The sequence below is a fragment of the Lissotriton vulgaris genome, chromosome 10 (assembly GCF_964263255.1).
Source record: "Lissotriton vulgaris chromosome 10, aLisVul1.2, whole genome shotgun sequence".
Lineage (NCBI taxonomy): Eukaryota > Metazoa > Chordata > Amphibia > Caudata > Salamandridae > Lissotriton > Lissotriton vulgaris.
In genome coordinates this window covers 582,582,496-582,605,564 of record NC_141698.1, presented here as the reverse complement: position 1 = coordinate 582,605,564, position 23,069 = coordinate 582,582,496, and the positions used below count along the sequence as shown (strand labels likewise).

Below are 23,069 nucleotides of genomic sequence, written 5' to 3'. Positions count from 1 at the left end.
ACTTCACACTCAGGTTGCAATGGCAGGCCTGAGACTTGTTTGAAAGGGCTACATAAATGGTAGGCGCAATAAGTGCTGCAGACCCGCTAGTAGTATTACATGTTTAGGCCATGGGTACATGTAGTGCCACTTATGCTAGGGATTTATAAGCAAAGTAAACATGCCAATTGGGGATAAGACAGTGTTACCATGTGTTAAGTCATGAGCAGATGCACTTTAGTACTGGTTAGCAGACTTTTTTCATGGTCCACTGCCGGATGATATTTTCTATTGGGTTGGGTTTAGAGGGTGACCCAATTCTGTACATTGGGTCACAGGCTACCAGCGGTTCCTTATTTCTAATCGAACCATTTTTACAAATTCACACCATTTCCTCTAACTGCTAAGAGTGGACGCAGGATCTAATCTGTATGACCTACGCTGGATGAGGGCATTATCTTGCACGTCATTTGTTATAAATAACAACCAGATTTTGGCTTTCTAGATCCCTCTACTTACAAATCGCTCACCAACATACCATTATTCACCTACCCTTGAGGAAGTCACTTTGTGAGGAAACAAGTGTTGGCTGTTTTCCTTTGAAAAAACATTTTTTTTATTGAAAACTTAGGCTTCACATACCATGTAATAATGACATAGTGAGGTTACAGCACTTGAACAGGTTCCCTTGGTGTCTCACAAATCATATCTTTATAATGGCCAGACATATAGACTTAGCACTTTTTCAGCCAATCAAATTAATACTCACATTTTACCCTCTCCCAATTTACTCCCCAGAAACCCACCCACTGGTTCAGTCAGCCCTGTCCCCTGTATGCCCTCCAAGCCCCTCCCCCCACTTGTTTCCATTTCCAGGGGCAGCCTCTCGCTGTGTACACCACCTGTTCCGCCCTCTGGCACCAATCTAGATCCGCCTCCCAATCAGTGGCTATCTACAAGGCCATGGCCCCCCATGCACTCGCTAATTTCCAATTCAACACTCCGGCTGCCAGTCTGAGCCAGACTTCTTTATACTTGGGCCAATCCTGCTCCCCTTTTATTCCTAGGAGTAACCATTTCGGTTCAAGGGGGACCTCTCCCTCTTCCAAACGCGTCATTATTGATGTCACCTGAGGCCAAAAGTCTCGACCCAGAAGGCACTCCCAAAGAGCCTCTCCTGCATTGTGAGAACTCTGCCCAACCTATTTTGTACAGGTGTGTCTGTGCATCATATGACCTGTAGAGTACCTTAAACTGGACCAGTCTGAACTACACCGTGATAGCTATATCCCGGGGGGTCGGTAGGGCCTCTGTCCAGTCGTTATCTTCTAGAGTCACCAGGTCCCCTTTCCACGCTATCCTTAAGGGACCCAATAATTCAGGAGAATTATTGATTAGTTTCCTGTATACCAATGACAATCCCTTGTGTGTCAGAGCCTCAGTCAGCACTCAGTCTTCCAATGGTGAAGAGTCAGGCAATTGTTCACCTTCCAGGAGGTGACAAAACACTGCGTGCCCCAACTGTGTATGCTGGAAACATTCAGATTCCGCCAGGTTGTACTCTCCCTGCAGGTAAGCCTGGTTCCTCCAGACATCACTCAAGTGCTCTATACCAATGAGCTCCAATTTTCGAAATCCTTGCAACCCCCCTACCTCTAATAGGCATGCGCTACACCATAGTGGAGTCAGAGCAGTTAGTTGCCCTTTCCAGCCTAGAAACTGGTGGCTTCTTGCCGTACATCTATTACAACCTATGTATGCTCCTAGCTGTCCCATACAGAAGTCTTTTCTACCCTCCCCTGCCCATGTACGCTCTTTCCACCCTACATGCTGGGTCATAGTGATCTACGAACACCCAATCATTAACTACAAGCAGTTGTGAAGCCCAGTAGTATTTCAGAATATCTGGGACTGCCAGTCCCCTGTCATATACCCCTTGCTATAATTTGGATAAGGCTATTCCCTGGGCTCCCCCTTTCCACAACAGTCTACGGACTTCTTGGTCAATTCCCTTGAATAGTGCTGGCAGAATCTTGTAGGGTGTATTTGTATTATATAAAGCAGCCTCAGGAGAGTCATCATCTTGTAGAGGGCCGCTCTACCCACCAATGGCAGGGTTCCCCAGTGCATCACATCCCCTTTCTTCCCAACTGCGGGCCAATATTCAGTCTAAGGAACTCCAGTGGGTCTCGCGTGACACAGATCCCTAGATATTGAAACCCCTCCAAGCTCACCTGGGCCAGACAATCGCTAGGCAGATGGGAGTGTTATCCAATAAAGGGTATATTACTGACTTAGTCCAGTTAATTGTGTATCCAGAATGCTTCCCAAAAATACAGACCGCCTGCATGACCCTAACTGTGGAACTCTGAAGGCGTGCAATGTATAGCAATACATAGTACACGTAAAGGGAGATTCTTTCTTCCCAGTCTCCCGTTGCCCCTATACCGTAAATCAGGGTATCCGGGTGGATCCATGCTGCCAATGGTACAAGCTCCAGGGGGAACATCATGGCGGATAGTGGGCATCCCTGCCGAGTGCCCCTTCGGAGCTCAAAGCTATGCAAGGTAGTACTGTTCACCCTGACTATGGCCATAGGGGCCTGGTAAAGTAATTTGACCCAAGCCTTGTACCATTCAGCTAGTAAGCTGTTATGCCCCTGTGCCATGCCGAACTGTAACTCCCGCAATGCCTGCTGCAATTCCTCCTCATTCAAATCAACCTCCAGGGGCTCATGCTCATCCCAGTCAGTACCTTAAAGGGTCACAGTTTGAAGAAAATCCATACAGTCAGCGTCAGTCATGGATGTTCGGGAGGCATACAGAGCCTCATTCTGTGAAGCCTTAGTAAGTGTTAACCTAAACCATAAAACCCATACCCCCACCCCGCTACCCTGCTCTGTGGACATTGAACTACCCGCTTTCTCAACTCGCAGAGTGCCTGTCGTCCCAAACATAACATTTAGTAACGGGGGTGTGCTGCAGCCACCCGGTCAATGGCCTGTCGGATAAATATTGTTATTACAATTGAAAATCGGCGTATCCCCGCACAAGGCAAATCTAGCCCCTCCGGCACTGTATGTCTGCAATCCACCCTGTCTCTAATCCTCCCCTCTCCAAGTTCCCTTATACTGCAAATATTACCATGCAACCAGTCATCACCCCAAAGTTTTCCCTTTCCGGATGCTCATGTGCCCCTCATGGGGAATGTGGATCTCCGGGGAGGTGGCCCTTCTTTCGCTTGGGCCTTTGAACCTGTCTTTCTTTCTGTCGCCAGCAGACCCTTAACTGACCACTCTCCAACCCTCCAGCCAGTCCCACGCTTCTCTGAGAGTAGCAGAGTGCAGTGTCTTTCCATCCATGATGAATTTCAGCTTGGAGGGGTAGAGCATCATATATTTTAGTTCCTTGGCACGCAGGGTCTTTTTTACTTCGTCAAAGCTTCTTAGTTGACGCTGCACTTGTAAGGTTAAGTCTACGAAGAAATGGATCACAGCTTTCTTCAAGTGTAAGTCCCCATGTGCACGTACAGCCTGTAGTATTGCATCATGATCTCTGAAGTTCAGTATATGGGCAATTATGGTGCGCGGAGGAGTCCCGTATTCAGTGGCGGGCCCAGTGCCATTCGATCTCTCGGCACCAAGAAAAAGGTCGACTGGCATTTCGGTTTTAGTTTAAGAATTAAGTCTTCGAGGAACAGGTCCATGCTGGGGTCCTCAGAGCCCTCCGGAATCCTGACCACTCATCTGACCCTCCCTTCCTGGTCCTCCAGCCTGGCAGACATGATCGTGCTCTGTTTTGCCAGGTTCTGTACTTGTTCCTCCAGGCGCTTAGTTGTGGAGAATAATCAGTTTATTTGCATTTCTGCCACTGCCCCTTTTTCGCAGATTTAATGAAAGTTAGCTCGCAGTAAGGTCTTGCACTTGCTCATATTGAATTGCACGCTATGTTTTTTAACTGGTTTTATTAAAATTGTCACTGTGCCCATATGTTAAATATATTTTAGTTACCTTCTGCTGCTATTTTCTTTCTGCCAGTGCCCCGTTCCACCGCAGGTTCTTCCGTTTGTTGTGGAGGGCACCAGCATATATTGTAGGCTCCTTCCAGACTTAGTGGGCAGAGCTAGGAGATAGTTTAGCGCTTTAGCGCCTTTCCCTATTTAATTACCATGGCCGGTTTGTCGCGCACCGCTGGCGCGCCGAAGGTGCGCCTAAGGCAAGCCCGTCTGCGCCCGTCCGCGCCACAACCGTGTGGTATTGGGTACATATAAGGTCATTTTTGGAACACAGCCAACTCATGGGAGGAGTTACAACACCACTGGTCAGTTCAAGAGAACATTCCTAAGTGATGACTGTCCACTAGTACAGAGGGTTTGACTACGCATGTGCGAGCTTGACCAGTACTAAAAATAGCCTGTTGCTGGGCAAGTTACGTGGTCAGTGGTACAGAGAAAGGACAAAAGGGCATGCTGACCACGAGGCAGCACGTTCATTTAAAATGGACGCCAGTGTTTCTCAAAATGGCCTCCAAACACCATGGTCAAGATAAGGGGAAATTCGTGTAGCAAAGCTTAACGCTAACCCGATCACTGTCAAATTACGACAACCGTGCCAGGGGCCAGGAATGCTGCCTGTCTTACCTCAGATCTTCAGGCCAGGATTTTCCACACCAGAGAGGGTCTGTTTGATCTTCAACCGGCAGCGCTGCCCTGTCACCACACATGGGACCCTGAGCTCGTCTCCAGGAAGTTCTATCGAGGGTGCACAGGCTGCAATATTAGCTGGAAGCAGGAAAGTAAGAATTGCGCAGATCTTATTGCCATTAGGCCCCCCTTCAATCAAATGGTGGCACTGGGCTTTCTTTTAAATGCTAGATCCATTATTAAAAACAAAATTGCTTTTAGAGACTTTGTCTCAGCTAGAAAGCCAACTTGTGTTTTTGTCACAGAAACCTGAGCGACGGATGCGTCAGACCCTGATCTGGTAGACACAATCCCTTCGGGGTACACCCTGTCCAGATTGGAGAGAGTAGGCTGGCGGGGAGGAGGGTTGGGAATCTTGTATAGAGATGCCCTTATTTGCCGTACACAGGCTCTGACTAGTCCCTCTGATCCTTACCAGGCCTACTATTTTTCCATCAACCTTCCCCCAACAGAAAGCTTTTCTGGCATTTTATGCTATAGGCAACCGGGCCTTAGGACATACTTCAGTCAGGACTTCAGCAAGGTGGTCGAACCTTATCTGAAGAGATCCAACATAATTCTCCTGGGGACTTAACATTTTCATTTAGAGAATGCCTCCTGTAGGGATACTCATTGCCTCCTGGAAACTTTGGGCTGTTGTGGTTTCGCACAGCTGGTCAGAAGTTCCACTCACATTGCGGGGCATACCCTCAATGAGATTTTTTCTAATGATACCAGGCTACAGGTGGGGCAGCCAATCCCCCTAGCCTGGTCTGACCACTTTACTGTCCTGTTTGACTTATACTTTCAGGCGTCCGTATCGCCTACCTCTAGCCACAGGAAACTGGAGGAAAGAAGGAACTTTAATCTTATACATAAGGATGCACTCTCACATTTCCTTAATAAGCTGAAGCCCTCTAAGCAGCTTGATGCTAATTCTGCTGCCGTGGAGCTATCCCAAATATTGACCGTAGCAATGGATTCCTTTGCTCCGGTCAAGGAGCATTATTCTGCAAGATTAGGGCCTTTGGCTCCCTGGTTCACAGCAAGACTCAGAAAACTCAAACAGGGCTGTCGTAAACAGGAGAGTTAGTGGCTTGCTCACTTAGAACCCCCCCGAGAGGGAACAACATAAGCAATGTCTGAAAGACTATAAAGCGGCCATTATGGAAGAAAAGAGATTATACTTTTCCAGGGTTACCGCTTCCCTGAAATCCTCTAGGGATCTCTTTAAGATCATTAATTCTCTCATTTCCCGCAGGTATCTGATCCCTCAGAGGTTCCGCAGGAACTCTGTGATAAAATTTCAGATTTTTTTCAAGCCAAAATTTCCGATACTTATGCTCTGTTGGAAACAGCGAACTCCAGGATTAGGTCCGGAATGCAAAGTTCTATTCCTTCCGGTGAGATTCTGCCCTTGGGGAAGACTCCCAGGCTCCTTACCTTCGCCCCCCATGTCATTGGAGGTGACAGATAGGCTCCTGGACCGTGTCAACTCAGGCTCCCCTCTAGTTCCCTGCCCTCTTAAGGTGGTAAAAACCTGCAGGGAGATTGTGATCCCCCCTTTTACAGAAGTCATGAACGCCGCCATTTCAGAGGGAGTCTATACCACGCTGTGATAGATAGCGGTTGTGAAAGCACTATTGAAGAAACCCTCTTTAGATCCTGGTGAACTGAAAAATTTCCGACCCATCTCCTTGCTTCCTGTTCCTGCCAAGATTTTGGAGGCTTATCTAAATCTCCATCTTAGCACTTACCTTAAAGACCACCATCTCCTTGATGGTTCTCAACATAGTTTCAGGAGATACCATAGTACGGAGAAAGCCCTGACGGCAGTCTTTAACAACATCCGGACTCAGGTTGATGCTGACCATACAACTCTTCTGGTGCTTTTGGATCTCACCGCAGCCTTTGACACTCTGTCTGCTCACAGGCTGGTGGCTCGCCTTGGAGAGATAGATGTTGGGGGTACTGCTCTGAGTCTCCTTGCCTCCTTCCTTAGTGAACGAGGGTGAAGCTGGGCCAGTTCTTTTCAGCCCCTAAATCTTTGCAGAGTGGTGTCCCTCAGGCCTCCTCTTTGAGCCCTACACTCTTTAATATCTATGTGGCCCGCTCGCAAAAGTTGTGAGATCTTTTGGGCTGGAGGTGTTGTCCTATGTGGACGACACCCAAATTATGGTCTCCATAATGCATACTGTAAAGAATTCTGCCCTGAATTGTAAGAGCTGCATAGAGGCAGTTTCCCTTTGGATGGTGGAAAACTTTCTAAAACTGAATGGAGAGAAGACCGAGGTCTTGGTTTTTGGGAGCAATCGGGAAATCTGGTCCAGTGAACTGGTGGCCAGCCTCTCTGGGTGTTTGCCCCTGTCCAGTTTCTTATGGGAAGAACCTTGGGGTGATTGTGGACAATGCCCTCTCTCTGGATCTTCAGGTAAACAGGACTGGCTCCACCTGTTTCGGCATCATCAGGATTCTACCCACTACCTTTCTTTCAAAGCACGCAAGCAGGCCGTCATGGCCTTAGTAACGGCCAGATTGGACTATTGCAATGCCCTTTATCTGGGCATTAATAAAGGTCTTATTCCCCGGCTACAGATGGTGCAGAATGCCGCGGCCAGGCTGGTATTGAATCTCCCTAGACATCATTCAGTTACGGCCTCAATCAAGCTTCTGCACTGGCTCCCAATGGACCGTAGGATAATTTTCAAGATCCTATGCCTGACTCATGAAGCCTTTTATCACTCTGGCTCCGAGGGCACCAAGTCGATTGTCAATCATTATGCTCCCACCAGATCCCTTCGGACAAAAACTTACTTACTCTTCCCAGGTTTAAGAAGGTTAAATGGGGTCGCAGAGCTTTCTCCACTGCTGCGCCCAAACTTGTGGGACTCCCTTTCAGTAGAAATTTCTAGTCTGGTCTCTCTTCCACTATTTTGCAAGGCCTTAAAGACCAGGCTTTTTCTTTATTCCTCAGTTTGAGCATGTTCTTCTCTCCGTCTCCTGATGCTTGCATCCAGCGCCTTGACGCCCTTGGGCTAAGTTCGCGCTCTATAAGTTTAAATTCATTCATTTATTCTGTTTTCAACACGAATGTATAGATAATCACAGATATTTGGCTTCTGTCTACAATACATTTCAGAGTTGTAACATCTACAAGAACTCTCACTTTATGGATCGACTTTCTTTGGACTCCTATTGAGTGCTTTGATATCTTTGTTTGCATTGCCTAAACAGTGGATCTTTGGACCAGTGTGTGCTGGCACCCTTGGTAATAGTGTGTCTGATGTCATTATAGCGCCAACTAAGGTAAACCTTTTCTGATTTGTTGACCAGCACCTCCACATATATTTTTTCCAGAAGTGCAGTCTTAAACCACTACTATGTACCCTATTGTATGCAACTGTTTCTGAACCTGCAAATTGTAATGTTAAAACAGCAGGGCATTAGTATTTTTACAGTGAGCATTTCTAATCCAGGCTTCCAGGAACAGTTCCATATTTTATTTCTCCCCCTTCTCCAGTATGGCTACCACCCATATATTGTTTCTTCTGAAATAGTTCTCTTTTTCTTCTCCCTTGTGTCTAGTGTTTTTGGTCATGGTCTGCAGAGGTGCCGTTTTCTCCCCTAGATCCATCAAGCCCTCAGTGACCATGTGGTTGTCATGTACTACCTCCATCACACTCTCAGGCACCTTTCTCTGAACTGCTGTCAGAAGTATAATTTCTAACGATGCTATTGCAATTTTGGTCTCCATGACCGGTATGGGGTTATTTATTGCTACCAAAACACCCCCAATTATACGGTCAGAAGCCTTGTCCTGAGTTAACAGAGATACCCAGTGCTGCCTTTAGGTTTATAGTTGGTACTCTACAGCTGCCCATTTCGTTACACTGTTAGCTTCTAGTCAGTCTGTTTTCCTCTATTTAAGTAGCTGCTAAGGCCCAGTTGCATCTCCAGTTGTGCAGGTTGGTACAACAGATAAATATACCATCTGGTGCTTAAATGTCTCACCTAGTGCACCGAACCGGGTTCTCCCAGTGTTCATGAGCTGTTCTGTACCTTGCTTCTCACGGATGGCACTGTAATAAAATTGTGAATATGGAGATGAGGGATCCAAGGAAGGGAGCCGATGGATCACCTAAGCCATCTTTCCGTCATGACTCCATCTTGCTTAGTAGATCACCTCATCCGGGGCAGACCACCATCCTTCCAAAAGTTCACAGATATCCTCGCTCATTTTATACCTTTCAAATATGAGAGGCAGATGGCTTAGGAGTGCTTGAAAGTTTATGGGACAAGCAGTCTGGTAGTAATTTGAGCATCACTAGATTTCAGGGCCTCCTAAACATACATCGGACTCCATTTATTGTGGTTGTTGAGTCCACAAGCTTCAGGACTGCTACTCTAGTGTCACAGGTGTGCATTGCGATTCACATGAATGAAAATGGGAGAAAATCGCAAACCGGACACATAGTCGTGGCCACACATTGCTGTCTCCTCATATCGTCAGGACCATGCAAGGATTGACATTTGTGGTCAGAACACTTACACAAGTTTCAGGGGCCATGGTAGTTAACAGCAGCTCTGTCACTGTCCTCTAGTGTGAACACCCTGAGGATCCTTACAGCATAATATAACCAAGCCAGAATGAAGATATTTAAAGAAAGATGCTTCTGGCGCACCACCAATTTCTCTCTGCTTGTGTATGCATAGAGTTGGGTCCACACTAAGTCATATTATAGGTGCCTCTAGCCAGGATCACGCCTGGCTGCCAACAGTGACTATCTCCACTCTCCCCACACCACTTGCACAAAGACAGTCCTTACAGCATTCCCCCACTACCATTCGGTCAGGTGTCAGGTTACCTTCGCTGATCAGCCCCTATAGCTAACCACTAATAAATACCATAAGGCATATTCTTTGACAAGCAAACCCATCCTTTGGGCCACTTCTGAAATATTACTGTTCCCTGGCACATTTTGCCTTGTAAATCTGGGATTTCACAGGGGAACACAGCTTGCTGTGACAGCGACATCGAGAATTTGGTGAGCGAAACCTCAACTGTGCATGTTGTTCTTTAGTGCAGTTAATATAACTAGTGGTCGAGATAGGTAGCGATTCCCAACAATTACAAGCGCACCAGGTATCACTCAGAATCCACACGTGCTCACAAAGTTTCGATTAGTTGAGCCATACTATAAGCATAGTTATTATTCATTCATGTTTATTTCCACAATTAGCACTTGATTACTCAAGGAAAATAGATTTGTAAATCATGAAACCATTTTTTCCATGAGCTAACATTTCAGGGCTAGATGGTAAATTGAAATTCACACCTGTGGATTTTTTATAGTGGCTGAAGGCAGTACAAGATAATTTCTTATGTCTAGGCCACGAAAACATGGGCTGTTCCATACACCTAATCTAAACTTCATTGGAGCCCGGAGACCGTTCTGATTGTGAGAGTAACCTCCTCTATTTCTCTTACATGTCTTCTGTGCATTTCATTATATGGATACGGCCATTTTGCAAAATTAAAGTAGCACTTATAATCGTGTGGCCGCTTTTGCTTAGGAGTGGTTAAATGTGTGAATTCCAATCTCCTTAAGGGCCACAAATAGACAAATAAAAATCTTAGAAGGGATATATGGAACTTGTCATATGTTGTTTGAAAGCCAGTCTTTTATAACTTGTTGAATTAAAGCATTTGCTCTCAGCTCTGCATTAACAAAGACTACTTCCAATGTAACTACTGGATTGATTTGGTTTCAAGCTAATGTATCATCCTGTGATACTTGTTTGTGCGTACTTTATTAGCTTGAAAGGGCACGTATCAATGAAGGGGAACCCTGAGGAAATAAGTGCACAAAGGCAAATCTGTGCATGTTATTCCTCATTCCAAGGCTCAGAAACCTTAATGGCGTGGTGTACTGTGATCTCTAATTGTCATGCTTTGTGATATCAATAATTCAGGGTCTGATTTTACCCCTTTGGGCAACTTGTATCAAGCCTAACTGTTTTTGCTTTTAATAACCAGTTCTGATTTATGTGCCTATTTACAAAAACCCAGGAGCTCTTCTTGATTGAGCCAGTCCCTGAGAATATTTGTGAAAAGCACTCTAGTCATTATGCCCCCTGACAGTGCAGAATGTACTTGACAAGCATATTGCTCCAGAGGGCCTTACATTATTTTCGAGCAGATTTAACTGTTTGCTCATGTCCATCATTTAACGGCGTCTTTAAATATATCCTTGTACGTTTTTCTTTCGACATTAGCCCGTGACAGTAATGTAGGTGTGATATTTGTATCTATTTTCTTTAAGCAATTATATTGACTGAAGCTGTTATTTTATCTCCAGGGAAAACGAGGTACTTAAAGTTCAGCTTAAGAAGTATGTAGGAGCTGTCCAGATGCTTAAGCGAGAGGGACAAACAAATGATGGTAAGGCAGAATAAGTGATATATTTTTTCATTCAGAAATGTGTAGCTGATTCCGAATGTACTCATAAAAATCTAGCCAAGGTCCGGTATCTTATTTGCATGCCTACAAGATGTGTCATTCATCAATATGCTAACTGTTCATATGTTACTGATATAGGTTTTAATATTGCCTACAAAAGAAGTGAGGGGAATAATGTGTGCACTGATGCTTTTGGTAAGCATTGTAATATTGCATCAAATTATCTTCAATACCAAAACCTGTGATGACTGCATCCTTGTAGGAGAACTAGAAATTGCTTCTTCCTAGGGTTGCTTCTCCTCACTGCCTGCATTTGACGCTGTTTTTTTCCTTTTTGCTTGTGCTATTTGCCTGTGTGCAGGCCCAAAAATAAGCGCTCATTCATTTTTTAATTCTTCAGTTCCTGTTATGATTACTTACCAACACTTATTGGTGCAAGGTGTATGGGACGTGGAAGAGTTTTCTTTAACTTTTGAACAGAACAATTGCAAAAATGTTCATCGGTAGATGAATAAGAAAACTAGGGGTCATTTACTGCACTAGGTGAATTATTTTGTCACTTATTACCTGAGATTGAACCAAAATGGGGCTGTGGGAGATACAACAACCTGGACAATCACCATTGTGCCCCAAGACCATTTTACCGTTCAGAAGTCTTCGCTCCTCTATGCGAGAATCATAGTGGAGCCATTAAAATGTGGGTACCTTTGGACTAATGTGAACAAGAATATTTCCTCAAATTTTTGGACAGTGGCTGCCTTTCAGAAACCATTCCCACCTCAACATAGTAAACATAGACCCTGTTCAGAACTTGTAGAAAACTCATCAAAAGGATCCAACAACTGCTTTTTCCCCCCTGTCCTAAGCATTGAAAGCACAACGCCTTCCTAGAACATAATGTATTTTCAATAGTAGTTATTGTTATTCAGGTCAACTCTTTCAACCCATACTAAGGCCCTGATTCTGATGTGGGACGGACCGGAGTCTGTCCTACATCGGTTTGGAACTGGAACCGAACGACCTCCTGTCGGCGGTTCCAGCCCAGGAATTAGAACAGGGTTCGTTGCAATCCTATTATTTACAATGGGAGCATGCATTCCGAACGGAATGCATGCTCCCATTGTACAGAGCAGAGGTACAGTTCATCCCTGCACCTCGTGGCAGGCACCTCAAGGTGCCTGCCACCGGGTGCAGGGATCAACGGCGGGGCTCCATAGGCGCCCCCTAGGCTGCCATTCTGCGGCCTTGCACCCATGAGAGCTCTGCTGTGGGCCCCAAAGACAGATTCTCTTTGCATTTCTGTGTCGGAAAGGCTGGCACAGAAAGGCAGTGGGAAGCTGCCGTTGTAATCCCTCGGCCGGAAAGAGCCGGCTGAGGGATTACTGCAGTTTTTCCGAATGGTGAACGGGCTCAGTTGGAAAGGAATCTGACCAGCCTAATATGATGCCGGCTGGAGTGCTCCGACCACCGACGGTACCGTAATCGGGCCCAAAGTCTGCACCCACCCTGTGACTTCTGCATGTTTTTAATTTTATTAGCTAATGATACCAAGTATGACAAAACCCCAAGGGTGCTTTATGGACGACAGGAAAATCTGTTAAGAAATATATTGGGGATTAAAAACAAATATACATATTGTTAAACATTTTCTTCAATGCACAATTGCAGAGGTTTGGTAGAATTCCAGGTTACAAAACAAAGCAGATGTCCGATCACAATTCAAAATGTTGTCGTAGTAGACAATTTAGGTCTTTTTTGAAGAAGGTGGAGAGATTTTTGTCAAAATTGCCAGAGGAGGCAAGTTCCAAACTTTGATTGCACTCCCAGAAAAAGTGTGTTTCAGAGTTCCTGTTTTTGGTTTTAAAGATGGTGCGTCTAAAATAAATGTTCCCAAGCTCTAAAGGGAGCGAGAACCGCTTGACATGGGCAATTGTTAGGCCTAGTAATTCATTATTTCAGAATGATTTCTCTTCTGGCCCACACTGCCGACTTAAAATGTAATCTTAGTACCAATTGAAAGCCATTTCACAGTGATCAGTACTGCAGAGATGTGCTCAAATATTTCACTGTTTCATACCTATAATTTAGCAGTACGTAATGCAGCTTCACAGGAGCAAGGTATATTTTGGGGATTTCTATTAGAAGAGAGTTAATAATTTTGCTTCTGTGATAAGAGGTGGAACCACACATTTAAAGTAATCATCTGGAATGAAGGATGTATTCCCTCGAAGACGTCTTATATAGGATTAAGCTTTGTTATCAAAGGAGTTTATGTGCGCACGTAGGCTCTCAAACTTGTACAGGTTAAAATATTGAAAGAAGTACATTCATGAAGGTGGAAAGGGTAGAGGAATGGTTATACAGGAGTAAAATCGTGTTTGGGTGGCGCAGGTAGAAATCAGTAGGACCTCTAGTTTTTTTTAATTTAATTTATGATGCTGAAGAGAAATCCTAAAGCGAATATCCTCAAGGCTTTTGACATGTGAGGTAAGAGCTTACTGAGATGAGACTTTATTAAACAGCCTCAAGGTGGTAAGAGGTGCTCAGCACGTCAAGAGAGACATGTAGTTATCAGCTTTAAAATTATAGAGTATACTGTAAAGACTTTAGTCTTAAAAGGAAAGGGACCGAGACAAAGTTTGATACTGTATTTGTTGAAAATGGTTCTCAAGTAAAGAGGAAAACCATCTAAGACTCATACAATTAGCCACATTCAGTCTTTTATGTCGAGAAGTTTCACATTCTCTAGCTTAAACTATTGTTTCTTGTAAATTTCATAGTTTTTAGGTTGAGCCTGATTCAGCCCGCATGCGCTGCTCTGCAAGACTTGTTGTGGTGGAGTATGTAAGAGAAGCCCCACCCACTCTCCGCCCATATTTAATTGGCTAATGTCATTGTCCTTGGTAAAAGCTGGCTTGCGAGTTGTTGTTAGTACCTCCTTGGTACTACCTAACTCGACTACAGCAACACACTCTACGCCGGAATAAACAAAAACTTTACCCACAAGCTACAAAACATCCAGAACTCCGCCGCAAGACTGGTCCTCAACCTGCCAAGACACTCCACTGGCTCCCCATCGAGGAGGAATCACCTTCAAGATTCTCACCCACGCACACAAGGCCCTCCACGACACCGGACCAGCATACCTGAACGGCTGACTCAAATTCCACGCACCCCAAAGGACCCTATGATCAGCCCAGCTCTCCTACACTGTGGTCCCCGCACCAGAAAGACCAGATCGGGAGGCCGCTCCTTCTCCTTCCTCGCAGACAGAGCCTGGAATGCCCTTCCGCTCCACCTCAGACTGACAACATCCCTCCCCATCTTCGTGAGAAACCTCAAGACCTGGCACTTCGACAGACCCCCTCCTTGATCGACTGGAACCTGCACCCCCCCCACCTGTCCAGCGCCTTGACACCCTTATGGGTGAGTAGTCGCGCTAAACAAACTCCTGATTGACTGATTGCTTGGTACCGCCTTGTCTGTATTTGTAAACACCCATAGCGACTGGCCCCTTTACAATGGATGCAACAGGGTATTTTTGAAAGCACTCTTTTTGTTAATGTGTTTCTCCTTTTTTTTTTTTTTTTATTAAAGGTTCATTGCAATAGACATAAAAAATACTTTAAATGGTACAAAATAGAGCATTAGAATCAAATCTGTACAAAAGACTACAAAAATACATGAGATATTCCAAATAGATATACATTCCATTCATAATAATGATTTAGAAAAAACAGTTATGACAGTTACATATAGATATAGCAATAAAAGGAAAAGGCTTTGACCAACAACTATTCACGTAGCATTTCTGTCTTCCCTCCATTTCAGTAAGGGCGACCATATTCGTCTTCCCATCTCTCGTTTTTTAACTCCTTTAAACTCATACAGACAGGACTCAATATTATGGATACAGAGAAGTCTTGATAGCCACATCTGAAAGCAGGGGGCGTTTTCGTCTTTCCAATTTGCCGTAATCAAGATTCGCATAACCGCCACTGACAGGAAGACAAAGGCTTCCTCATCTTTTCCAAGACCCAATCTTGAGTCATTACCAATCAGTACCAATGTCGGGGATAGGTCGATCTTATGACCTAGCAGCCCCTCCCAGAATTTGGAAATCTCCTCTTTAAGAGGATCTAACCTCACACAAGAAACGAACATGTGATTTATATCAGCTTGGTGTGAGCCGCATCTAGGGCAGCAGTCGTCCTGCCTGACGCCCCACTGAAATAGTTTTGACGGGGTATGATACAGCTTAAATAATGTCTTAAAATGCTGAGCCCTTAGATTTGAAGATCGAAAGAGCTTTTTATTCAATTCTATGGATAGATCCATATCTACATCTGGGTTATTCAGCTTAACGGCCCAGCCACTCTCTGTTTTCTCTATATCATCCTGAATCTCATTTATTAATAGATTATAAAGTGTTTTAATCTTTCTACATCCTCTATCCAAAACCTCCAGTACCGTAATATCCGTTTTGGGCTTTAATTTAGGTCTAAGGCCACGCAGCTTTCGGGCTATTTGTTCATATAGGAGCCACTGCGTACTTGGGATGTTGAACAGTTTTTGCATGTCCTCAAACCCTCTGATCTTATCACCCTCCATTAAGTCTTCGACTCTTTTAATCCCCATTCTCTTCCATTCCTGGAGACTTCTGTCTGACCTTAAATGTGGAAAGAGGCAAGAGTTGGCCAGGAGAAGGGATGAATTAAGTTTAGGGACTTTGAAATGTTTCAAAATGGATTTCCACAAAGACCATGCCCCTAATAAAGTCTTAAGACGCACTTTTTTATAGAACCTACGCTCTACTTCGCGGAGTAGAAGTCCTGTAGCATTCTTCCCTAACAATAATTCATACAGTGGGGGAGGGCCTAGAGTCCCAAGGCCGGAGTTCCCCACAACAGAAATGTTATTTGTCTGGAGTAATGTATGCATTTGTATTAAGAGGCACGACCAGTGGTATAGCCTGAGGTTAGGAAGTGTCATTCCACCTCTTTCCCTTGGTAATGACATCAGGTTGGTAGAACGTCTGATCTTGCCGTACTGCCATATGAATCTTATAAAAACTGATTCCAATTTATTCATTATTTTATCTTCTACAAAAAGTGGTATCGCCCTAAATAAGTATAGGACTTTTGGAAACATTACCATCTTTAGCGCGTTTACTCTACCAACCAGAGAAAGATGTAAAACGTCAATTCTTCTTAGTTCTGCCTCTATGGTTTTAATTAAAGGGAGATAATTTTCTTCTACTATTTTTCCCACCGATGCATTAATTTTTACCCCTAGATAGACCGCGGAATCTACAAATCGGGTGTCTGACTTTACAATATTATTTGAGCATATTATTTGAGTCTTAGATTCATTTAGAAGGTATCCAGAACTCAGCCCAAAAGTCTTTGCCATTTCAACCAAAATAGGTAAAGTCTGTTGGGGGTCCGTTGTAATTACGGCTAAATCATCAGCATAAGCTAACAGTTTGTTTGTAAAGCCATTACAGATTACCGGGGGAATATTTGGATTTTCTAGTATTTTCTGTATAAAGGGATCGATATATAGAGAGAACAGAATGGGGGAACAGGGACAGCCCTGTCGAGTCCCTCTCTTTATAGAGAATATATCTGATTTTTCCCCCATAGCAATTACTCTCGCAGTCGGATTCATATACATGGCTCTGAGTGCCCTGATGACTTTTTCCCCAAATCCTCTCCCAGCCAATATCCCCCAGAGAAAGCCCCAATCCACACGATCGAACGCCTTCTCGGCGTCCAGCAGGATCATGGCCAACTCCCCCCCCGTGGCATTCTGAGCATCAAACAGACCTATAGCTCTGCAGGTATGATCGGTTGTCCCCCTACCCGGGACAAACCCGTGCTGCCACGGGGAGACGAGGTCGCCAATAATCCTGCCTAGTCGCCTAGCCCAGATCTTTGAATAGAGCTTAGTGTCGGCATTGATCAAGGAAATCGGTCGATAAGAGCCTGGCTTCTCAGCTGGCTTACCTTTTTTGTGGAAGATTACAATATTCGTTTCCCTCCATGAGTCGGGCACAACACCAGTATACAGAATACCATTAAATAGATCCACTAACATTGGGACAATAACATGCTCTAAGGTTTTATACATTTCCAGCGGTATCCCATCGGGGCCAGCGGCTTTGCCTGAAGCTAGTTCTCTCAGGGCAGACAGCACTTCTATATAAGATATATCTTTGTCCAAGTCTGTTCTAGTTTCCTCGTTCAAACACGGACCGTTATCTGGGTAACCTTGGACTAACCTGTTCCCACCATTTCCCGCATCGTACAGTGCTTTATAGAAATTATGAAAAACTTTTAAAACATCCTTAGTTTCTGTGAATGTGTTACCATTTTCAACAATACGTGCAATATGATTCTTTGATTTTTCCTGTCTTAGCCGAAGTGCGAGGGCTCTACCCGCTTGCTCTCCCGTTTCATACCTCTTTACTCTAGATGATTGAAAATCCCTTACTGCCCTTTGTGTTACTTCCCTCTGTATATTAGCTTTGATAGTCAATAGAACGTTATGGCTTTCCTTACCATCTCCTCCAGTGGAGATATCTGTGATATGTTGTATTTCCGCGGTGGAGAGTTTACCCATGAGTTTCTCTACCTCCAACCTATCCTCCTTCCTGAGTCTTGAGGAGCAGCTAATCGTCTCGCCTCTCAGAGCAGCTTTGAAAGCCTCCCAGACCCCATTTCGTGATGCACTATACCTATTAGCTGCAAAATATTCTTCCGCCCACTTATTCATGTGTTCAACAAATCTATTATCTGCTAACAATCGCCTTTCAAAAGACCATGAGGTTTTAGTTCTCATGCCTCTTCCCACATTGTATGTAAGTAATAGTGGGTTGTGGTCAGAAAGCACTCTTGGCAGTTTGCTGATCTCAACCTTCTCTATTTCTGAATTGGATATCAGAATATAATCTAATTTTGAATATTTCTGCACTGGATATGAGAAATATGTATAACCTGGATTCTGGGGTTCTTTTGTTTGCCATACATCTAACAGCCCGTGTGACCTAGTGAGAGCTTTAAGTGACCTGAAAACTCGAGGTTTTCGACCTTTGTATGATGTATGATTGCCCCAATCTATGGAAATATTGAGATCACCTGTAACTACCAAGGGAGTGGACCAGCCGGCCAACTCTGTTTCTAAATAGTCAAAGATTTCAGGGTCATCATCATTTGACCCATAGATTGTACAAATTGAGAAGCCTAGCTCCATTTCGACAATTGCCCATCTCCCATTACTATCAGTTCTAACTTTTTTGGTCTTGCCCAAGGTGGATTTTGCTAAAATGGCGACTCCTCTGACCATTGACGATTGGCTTGAACAAGCGACTAACTCAAAACCCCTTAAGAATAATAAGCTCCTCTTAGCCCACGGAATGTGGGTTTCCTGGAGGCATAGGATATCTATTCTATGGTATTTGACCAAGTATTGTAGTCGCTGTCTTTTTTTCCAATCATTTAGACCTGCCACATTCAGTGTACAAATTCTAATGTTCATCATCAATTTGGACACAGTTACCTATATTGAAAGTAAGCCGAAAATTTCTCTTGACCTTGTTTGCTCATTTAGATTCATTTCCATATTGCAATGTTTCCTTTTTTTTTCCGTGGTTTTCACCCCCCCACACACCCTTCCCTCTGCCCTCCTCCCTCCCAACAGCCTCCCACCCATCTCCCGCCCCCCTCCTCCGTCCCTGACCCCCCCCCATACCCTCCACCCCCCAACTTCCCTGCTCTGTGAGGCGCTCAGAGCTAGCTGAGCGTGTGATAGAGTGCAGTGCTTGGATGAAAGTCTGCTATGATTTACCGACAATTGTGAAAAAACAACAGCGCTCTAAGTGTGTGCTTATTAACGTAACATAACACCAAAGCATCTATCTGTGACATCCAAAACCTCCTAGCAAAAAGCATACAGCACAGATAACCAACTGGTCAACCAAATGTCTTGAAGATATAGGATCTGGAGTGGAGTAAATTGTATCATATTTCATGTTTCCATCATAGTTTCAATCATAGTACATTCTGCTGTTAGTTTCTAACAGAGTCTAAGTATTCCTTTGCCTTAATCTCAGAGGAAAAAAAACACTGTTTTCCCCTCATTAATAACTTTAAGTTGCGCCGGGTTTATTAAAAATGCTTGCATCTTTTTGTCCTGGAAAGGTTTGATCATGTTCCTTAAGCGCCAACGCCTTTCTACCGTCATATGGCAGAAGTCAGGTCTTACAAAGAACGAGAACCCCTCGCCATCACGTTTGGTGTTTGGTTTTGCCAGCTCAGAGATCGCTTGTCGTAGATTAAAGTTTCCCAGGAATATCAGGATTGCCCTGGGTTTATCCTCTGTTTTCATGCCCCTTTTTACTCTGAAGGGGGTGCGATGTGCTCTCTGTAGTTCTCTTGACCAGTCCCACTCCTTTAGCTCGGGGAAGGCCTTCTCGAGGAGTTTTAACATGAATAGCCTTATATCCGACCCCTCTGATCCCTCCGGAATCCCCAGGACCCTAAGGTTGTTTCTACGTAGCCTGTTTTCCATCGCCTCAAGCTTCCACTGTATATCGACGACCTGGGAACTCTGAGCGTTAACTTTCGCCACAGCAACCTCGACCTCTGCTTCTGTAGAGACGATCCTGTCCTCCAAATTTGAAACTCTATCTCCAGTATTAGAGCAGGCCTTGGATAATTTCCTGACAACTCCCCTCATTTTCCTCATAGCTGCCTGCGATTTGCGACTTTCTTGGCATGTTTCCTCTCTATGAGCTAGTATCTCTTGATGGATTGTCTCTAATAGAGATATCTGTATTCTTTCCCTGCACGGACTGTCCTGTGCAGTGCCCGAAGCCGAGTTATCCCAGCTAAGTTCGCACCTTGGATCTTTCTGGCCTTTATTTAAATCTACTACAGTCTTCCTTGCTGTTGCGGGGTGTTCTGGTTCATGATCACTGTCTGAATCCCCCAGGGAACTGCAGTCACCCTCCTCGTCCTCCGACCACTCCAGACCATCAGAAGCAGAGAAAAAAGCCTCATTTTGTGCCATATCCGTACCAGCTGCCCCTATCTCCAACAGCACCCCCCTGTCTGATGGCCCCTCCTCCTTATCATTAGCTGTCAGGTTTATGATCTGTGGCTGTTCCTGTAGTGTAGACAGTAAGGCTTCATTAGGCATTACTTGGTCCCTGCTGGTGTTACATTGGGCTCCCCCTTCCTTGAAACTCTCCTTGATACTCTCGGGAGTCACAGCTTCATTCACAACTCTTTCGTCTCTTACTGATGTAGTGCTCTCACAGCTTATTGTTACATTTATTTGTGATGCTTCTGGCATTTCTAGTGTAGCATCAGTTTTTTCCCCCGGAGAATCGAGGCCCCCACTTGCTGCTTCCTTACCAGTTTTTCTTAGCATCTCCGCTATAGAGACAGCTGCTTGACGGGTCCGTGTTGCTGGGTGCTTTTCCTTTGAGCATTCTCCCTCCGGCGTGTGGTCTCCAGTCACCTTGCTTACGCCGCCTTCACGAGGAAGATTCTTCTTTTTTGTCTTCGAGCCCGCATTGATTTTTGGAGCCATGCCTGTTGAGCCTGCCGTGTAAGCTGTACCGAGCCTCCGATGTGAAAGCAGCCCTTCAGGCACGGACTGCTTCAAACGCTCGAAGCGTCCCAAGCCTCGCTTGGAACACAACTGGACTCTCCGAGTCGAGCTCCTCCCTCCCTGGAAGCCGCGGCGTCTCGCACCGGCTGCGCTGAGAGAGCCGAGAGACAGAGCCAGCAGGGCGCTCGTCAGCTCGCGTAGCACCTGGAAAGCCGAGCCGCGGCACGACAGTGCGGCTAGCATCCCCTCCCACGCAGAGACAGCAGCTCAACAGGTCCGCGATAATCTTAGCGGTGAGAGGCTGCTCTACTCAGAGATCCTGGTTGCCTTGTTGCCATCTGGGGTCCGTTAGCGCTATTCAGTCAGCAGCTCCATCCCAGCACTGCTTCAGCTGCAGTTAGGCAGCCACCATCTTGCCTCTCTACCTGGCACTTCGACAGACCCCCTCCTTGATCGACTGGAACCTGCACCCCCCCCACCTGTCCAGCGCCTTGACACCCTTATGGGTGAGTAGTCGCGCTAAACAAACTCCTGATTGACTGATTGCTTGGTACCGCCTTGTCTGTATTTGTAAACACCCATAGCGACTGGCCCCTTTACAATGGATGCAACAGGGTATTTTTGAAAGCACTTTTTTTGTTAATGTGTTTCTCCTACTGCGGACACAACATGCTTTCCTTGCCATGCCTGCTTTCAATTTCAAGCAGCCCCGGACAATGGCAGCTGCTTCTTTGAAGTGAAATAGGTCTTCATTTGCAAGAGTTTGAGCTAATGCCATTGTAAATGACAGTAGCTTAAACTCTTGTAAATGCAAGATCTATTGTATTGCAAATGCTTGTTAGATTTGTGTGTGTGATGCATATAAACACGCCCCTGCTCCTAGAAGGTTATTGTAGCAGTTGAGCATGTTTGGCGCGAGCGTCGCCCGTTTATCGTCACAGCAGAGTAATCCATGTCTCAGACGCATGACTAATGTGCTGTATTTTCGGCATTAGTGATGTCTTAACTAATTGCCACACGAGGTGCAGACGGGATCTTAAAGAGCACGGGATAAGTACGAATGAAGACCTCAGTGTAGGTCACGCACACTGACTGGTCGCTGCCTGCTAGGTCAGCAAGCCTGGCAGCTTTGCTTTACTGACGTCACCTCCCATGAAAAGACGTCCCACAATTACGAGCCAGCTGGAATGTACTTTCCTTGGGCTGCCAAAGGCCATGGCTGTAGTGTTGTGTCACTCTAGTGCTGCGCAGATGTGGAGGCTAGAGCATTCAATAGGGCACTCCGTCACTGAGCCCTTCCAGCAGCTTATTGAATGGCTGCTTGCACTCAGGACCGCAGACATGTCTGACGCACAGCTGTTCCATGTACACTGAAACCCGCAACTCCTATGCCTGCTGCATTCTATGAAACAAGCATTTGCAATGCAATAGATCTCGCATTTACATGAGTTTGACCTATTGGCATTGTAAATGACAATGCCTTTTATTTGTGTTTTTGTTTTTAAAATATAAATAAAAAGAATTGTCGTATACAATGTCAATAGCTTAAACTTGCGTAAATGCGAGACCAATTCCATTGCAAATGCGTGTTAATTTATAGCAATACTGTTCAAATTAGTAACTGTTCGGATAAAGTGAGCTCAAAGTGAGCAAATTGATTCACGCTTTATTCAATATTTGTACCCAATCAGGGATTTTAGTTGTCTCTTTAGTCTTTTTTCCTTTTCTTTTTTATTTTGTGTGAGAGAGTACTTTTGGCAAATGCTGCAATATGAATATGTATGAAGAGGTATGTGTAAGTTTGAATTGAGTGAAGGGTATGTTGAATGTGAGAAGCGATTAAGATTCATTTCTCTTTGTAAAGGTATAGATTTTAGATAGGGTTCTTTGCACTGTTAGTTAGGACGTAGGATTTACACAAGTATTGTCAAAATGATATGATTCAACTCATAGTGTGAAAAATAAATTGATTAATTCAAACTGAAAGAGTGGTTCGAAGAACCAGTTTGATTCTGTTTCTTCTTGTTTATAATGCTTTTAAAAAATTGCAGTATTGGCAATTGGTAGTTGTTTCTTGATATATACAGCTTGGCCTTACTGCAGACTAGCCAAACCTTTCTTTTGTTTACTCTGTTTATTTATAGCAGCTTCTCGTATACCTGTTTTTGCCATCTCAATCCCCCTGTCGATAAGTTATGGAATAAAGGGTGCACAGCTTGGTTTTTCTGTCTTTCCTTTCCTCACATACCCACCTATTTCCTGGTTTATGCTTAGACGTCCACTTTGCCTTTCTTTGGAGTTCAGGTCAATTCACTGAAGTCCTTTACATGTT

At 44.7% G+C, this 23,069-nt stretch overlaps 1 protein-coding gene across 1 annotated transcript in view; it reads left to right on the top strand.

Annotated features, from left to right (window-relative positions):
* SNX29 (sorting nexin 29) overlaps positions 1-23,069 on the top strand; it is a 1,754,850-nt gene that overhangs the window by 725,264 nt on the left and 1,006,517 nt on the right. The window contains exon 14 of the mRNA XM_086941425.1: positions 11,019-11,101. Coding sequence (XP_086797551.1) covers positions 11,019-11,101 — 83 coding nt within the window. The remainder of the gene's footprint in view (positions 1-11,018; positions 11,102-23,069) is intronic.